This window comes from Camelina sativa, chromosome 14 (genome assembly GCF_000633955.1).
Source record: "Camelina sativa cultivar DH55 chromosome 14, Cs, whole genome shotgun sequence".
NCBI lineage: Eukaryota > Viridiplantae > Streptophyta > Magnoliopsida > Brassicales > Brassicaceae > Camelina > Camelina sativa.
In genome coordinates this window covers 20284258-20287352 of record NC_025698.1, presented here as the reverse complement: position 1 = coordinate 20287352, position 3095 = coordinate 20284258, and the positions used below count along the sequence as shown (strand labels likewise).

Here is a 3095-nt window from a genome sequence, read left to right as displayed (position 1 = left end):
CTAAAACCTCTATTAAGGTCTTTAAGTCGCCGAAAGCTTAGTAAACTCTCAGAGCAGGTGGAGGTTTCCCACAAGGATCTTTGCCAGAAACAACTTGCTATGCTCTCAAATCCCTCGTCGGCTGCGGAGGAGGCTGAGGACCAAGCATTTCAGCGGTGGAATCATCTGTCTGATCTTGAGGAATGTTTTTTGAAACAACAGTCCAATTTACACTGGCTATTGGTGGGTGACAAGAACAACAAATTTTTTCACAGAGCTGTCCAGGCTCGACAAGCCCTTAATGCTATTCGAGAGATTCTCTGTCAGGATGGCTCCATTGCAAAAACTCAACCGGAGATTAAAGCGGAGGCAGTAAGGTTCTTTGAGGAGTTTCTAACTTTTGAGCCAAATGACTATGAGGGGATGAGCGTTTCTCAGTTAGAGGAGTTAGTGTCATTTCGTGTCTCTTCTCCTCAACATGAGGGTTTGTTGAAGTTGGTTTCTGATGAGGAGATTCGACACACGCTATTTAAGATGCCGGTTGGTAAGTCCCCTGGTCCGGATGGTTATACTGTTGAGTTCTTTAAGCAAGCATGGTCAGTTATAGGACGAGACTTCGTTGTTGCGGTTCAATCTTTCTTCCTTAAAGGCTTCCTCCCTAAAGGTGTAAACTCAACAATTTTGACTCTCATCCCAAAAAAATCCGACTCTACGGAGATGAAGGATTACCGTCCTATTTCTTGCTGCAATGTGTTGTATAAGGTAGTCTCCAAGATTATTGCTAATCGTTTGAAGATTATATTGCCTTCATTCATTGCTCCTAATCAGTCAGCTTTCATAAAGGATAGGCTTATGATGGAGAACCTGTTGCTTGCTTCTGAATTGGTGAAGGACTATCACAAGGAGTCCATCTCCCCTCGGTGTATGATGAAGATTGATATCTCCAAGGCCTTTGATTCAGTGCAATGGCCTTTTCTTATCAACATCCTCAAAGCTATTAATGTCCCCGCGAATTTCATTCATTGGATAGAACTTTGTATCTGCTCTGCTTCTTTCTCTGTGCAAGTCAATGGGGAGTTAGCTGGTTATTTCCAAAGCAAAAGAGGTTTGAGGCAAGGATGTTCTCTATCCCCTTATCTATTTGTCATTTGTATGAATGTCCTGTCCCTAATGCTGGATAAGGCTGCTACTGATCAGTTCATTGGTTATCATCCTCGCTGCAAAACAATGAACCTCACACACCTCTGCTTTGCTGATGATATTCTCATCTTTACTGATGGGAGCTCACACTCCATAGTGGCGACTCTAGCTGTTTTTGATAGGTTTGCCGCTGTCTCGGGCCTCCGAATAAACCTTCAGAAATCCTCGCTGTTCATGGCTGGTTTTTCAACTCAACATCAGCACGACATCCTACAGCACTTCCAGTTCTCTGTGGGCTCACTACCTGTTCGGTACTTGGGACTCCCTCTCCTCACCCGTTCTATGACGCATGCTGACTATCTTCCTCTCCTTGAGCGTATTCGTAGTCGTATATCCTGCTGGACTGGTCGGTTTCTGTCTTTTGCGGGTAGACTTCAGTTGATAAAGTCGGTGTTATCTAGTCTCACCACTTTCTGGTTCTCTGCTTTCCGTTTGCCGAAGCGATGCCTTCAGGAGATTGATAGTCTCTTCTCGGCTTTCTTGTGGTCTGGTCCGGCTCTAAATACAAAAAAGGCCAGAATCTCTTGGCTTGACGTGTGTAAACCAATGCATGAGGGAGGGCTGGGGCTTCGTCGTCTGCAGGATACGAACACGGTGTGTATTTTGAAGCTCATTTGGCGACTAGTGTCTGCTAGTACCTCTCTTTGGGTCAACTGGGTTCGAAGGAACTTGATCCGCACTGGTTCGTTTTTCTCTGTCAATGAGAGGAGTGTTGGTGGATCATGGATGTGGAGGAAGATTTTGAAATACCGTGACCTTGCTGCGAATTTACATAAAAAGGAGATATCTTCGGGCACTGACACTTCATTCTGGTTTGATGTTTGGAGCCCTATTGGTCTGCTGTTTGCTCAACTTGGGAACCGGGGTAACATTGATATGGGGATCCCACAGAAGAGTATTGTGGCAGAGGCCCTCTTGCATCGACGACGACGGCATCGTGTTGATATTCTGAATCAGATTGAGGATGCTCTTGACTCTATCCGCCACTCAGTGCACCCTCAAGGTAGTGATCGTCCACTCTGGAAACAGAGGAATGGTTCTTTTAAGAGTATATTCGCTTCCTATGACACTTGGTGTTTAATAAGGCAACCAAATGCTCCCTGTGCCTGGTCTGCAGGCGTTTGGTTCACTCATTCAACACCTAAGTACGCCTTTATAGCTTGGCTTGCTCACCATAATCGGCTCTCTACTGGTGACAAGTTAGTTCAGTGGAACGCTGCTGCAAATGGAGATTGTGTTCTCTGTCAGGGTTGTGGGGAAACGAGAGAACATCTTTTTTTCTCCTGCTCCTATTCCTCGAACGTGTGGTCTACTCTTGTTCACAACTTGCTGGGAGCCCGGTTCACCACGTCTTGGACAACATTGGCTTCTCTGCTCGTGGACTCTTCTACTCCTCGCCTACCCCTGTTTGTCCTGCGGTATGTCTTCCAATCCACTATACACAGCCTATGGCGGGAACGTAATGCTCGAAGGCACGGAGAAGCTCCTATTTCGTCATCCACCCTTTGCCGCTTCATCGACAAGCAAGTCCGCAATCGTTTGCTCACACTGACCTCCACCTCTGGCTATGAGAATGGACTCCAGCTCTGGTTTCGAAGTCATCCTCTCCCAACCATATCAGTCTCTTAAACTTTTCGGTTGTTAAACGGTTGTTCTAAAATGTAAAACCAACTTTGGACCACTGTTGTTTTTTGGTGAATATAATTTAACATTCATACAAAAAAAAAAAAGTATGAAATTGTGTTTTGTGTATTTATTGTATTAGGTGTATTTTGGATTAGGCATCGGACACGACTTTTCAGAAAATGAAATAAACACATTTACATCGTCAGATATGTCTGTCTAGACGTTGATAATAATAGAGAGATTAATAACTGAACATAAAATTGGTTACAGATACTGAAAATTATTCACAT

General features: G+C 44.5%; 1 protein-coding gene across 1 annotated transcript in view; it reads left to right on the top strand.

Moving 5' to 3' along the window:
- LOC104743817 overlaps nt 1–2808 on the top strand; it is a 4400-nt gene extending 1592 nt beyond the window's left edge. The window contains exon 2 of the mRNA XM_010464862.1: nt 202–2808. Coding sequence (XP_010463164.1) covers nt 202–2808 — 2607 coding nt within the window. The remainder of the gene's footprint in view (nt 1–201) is intronic.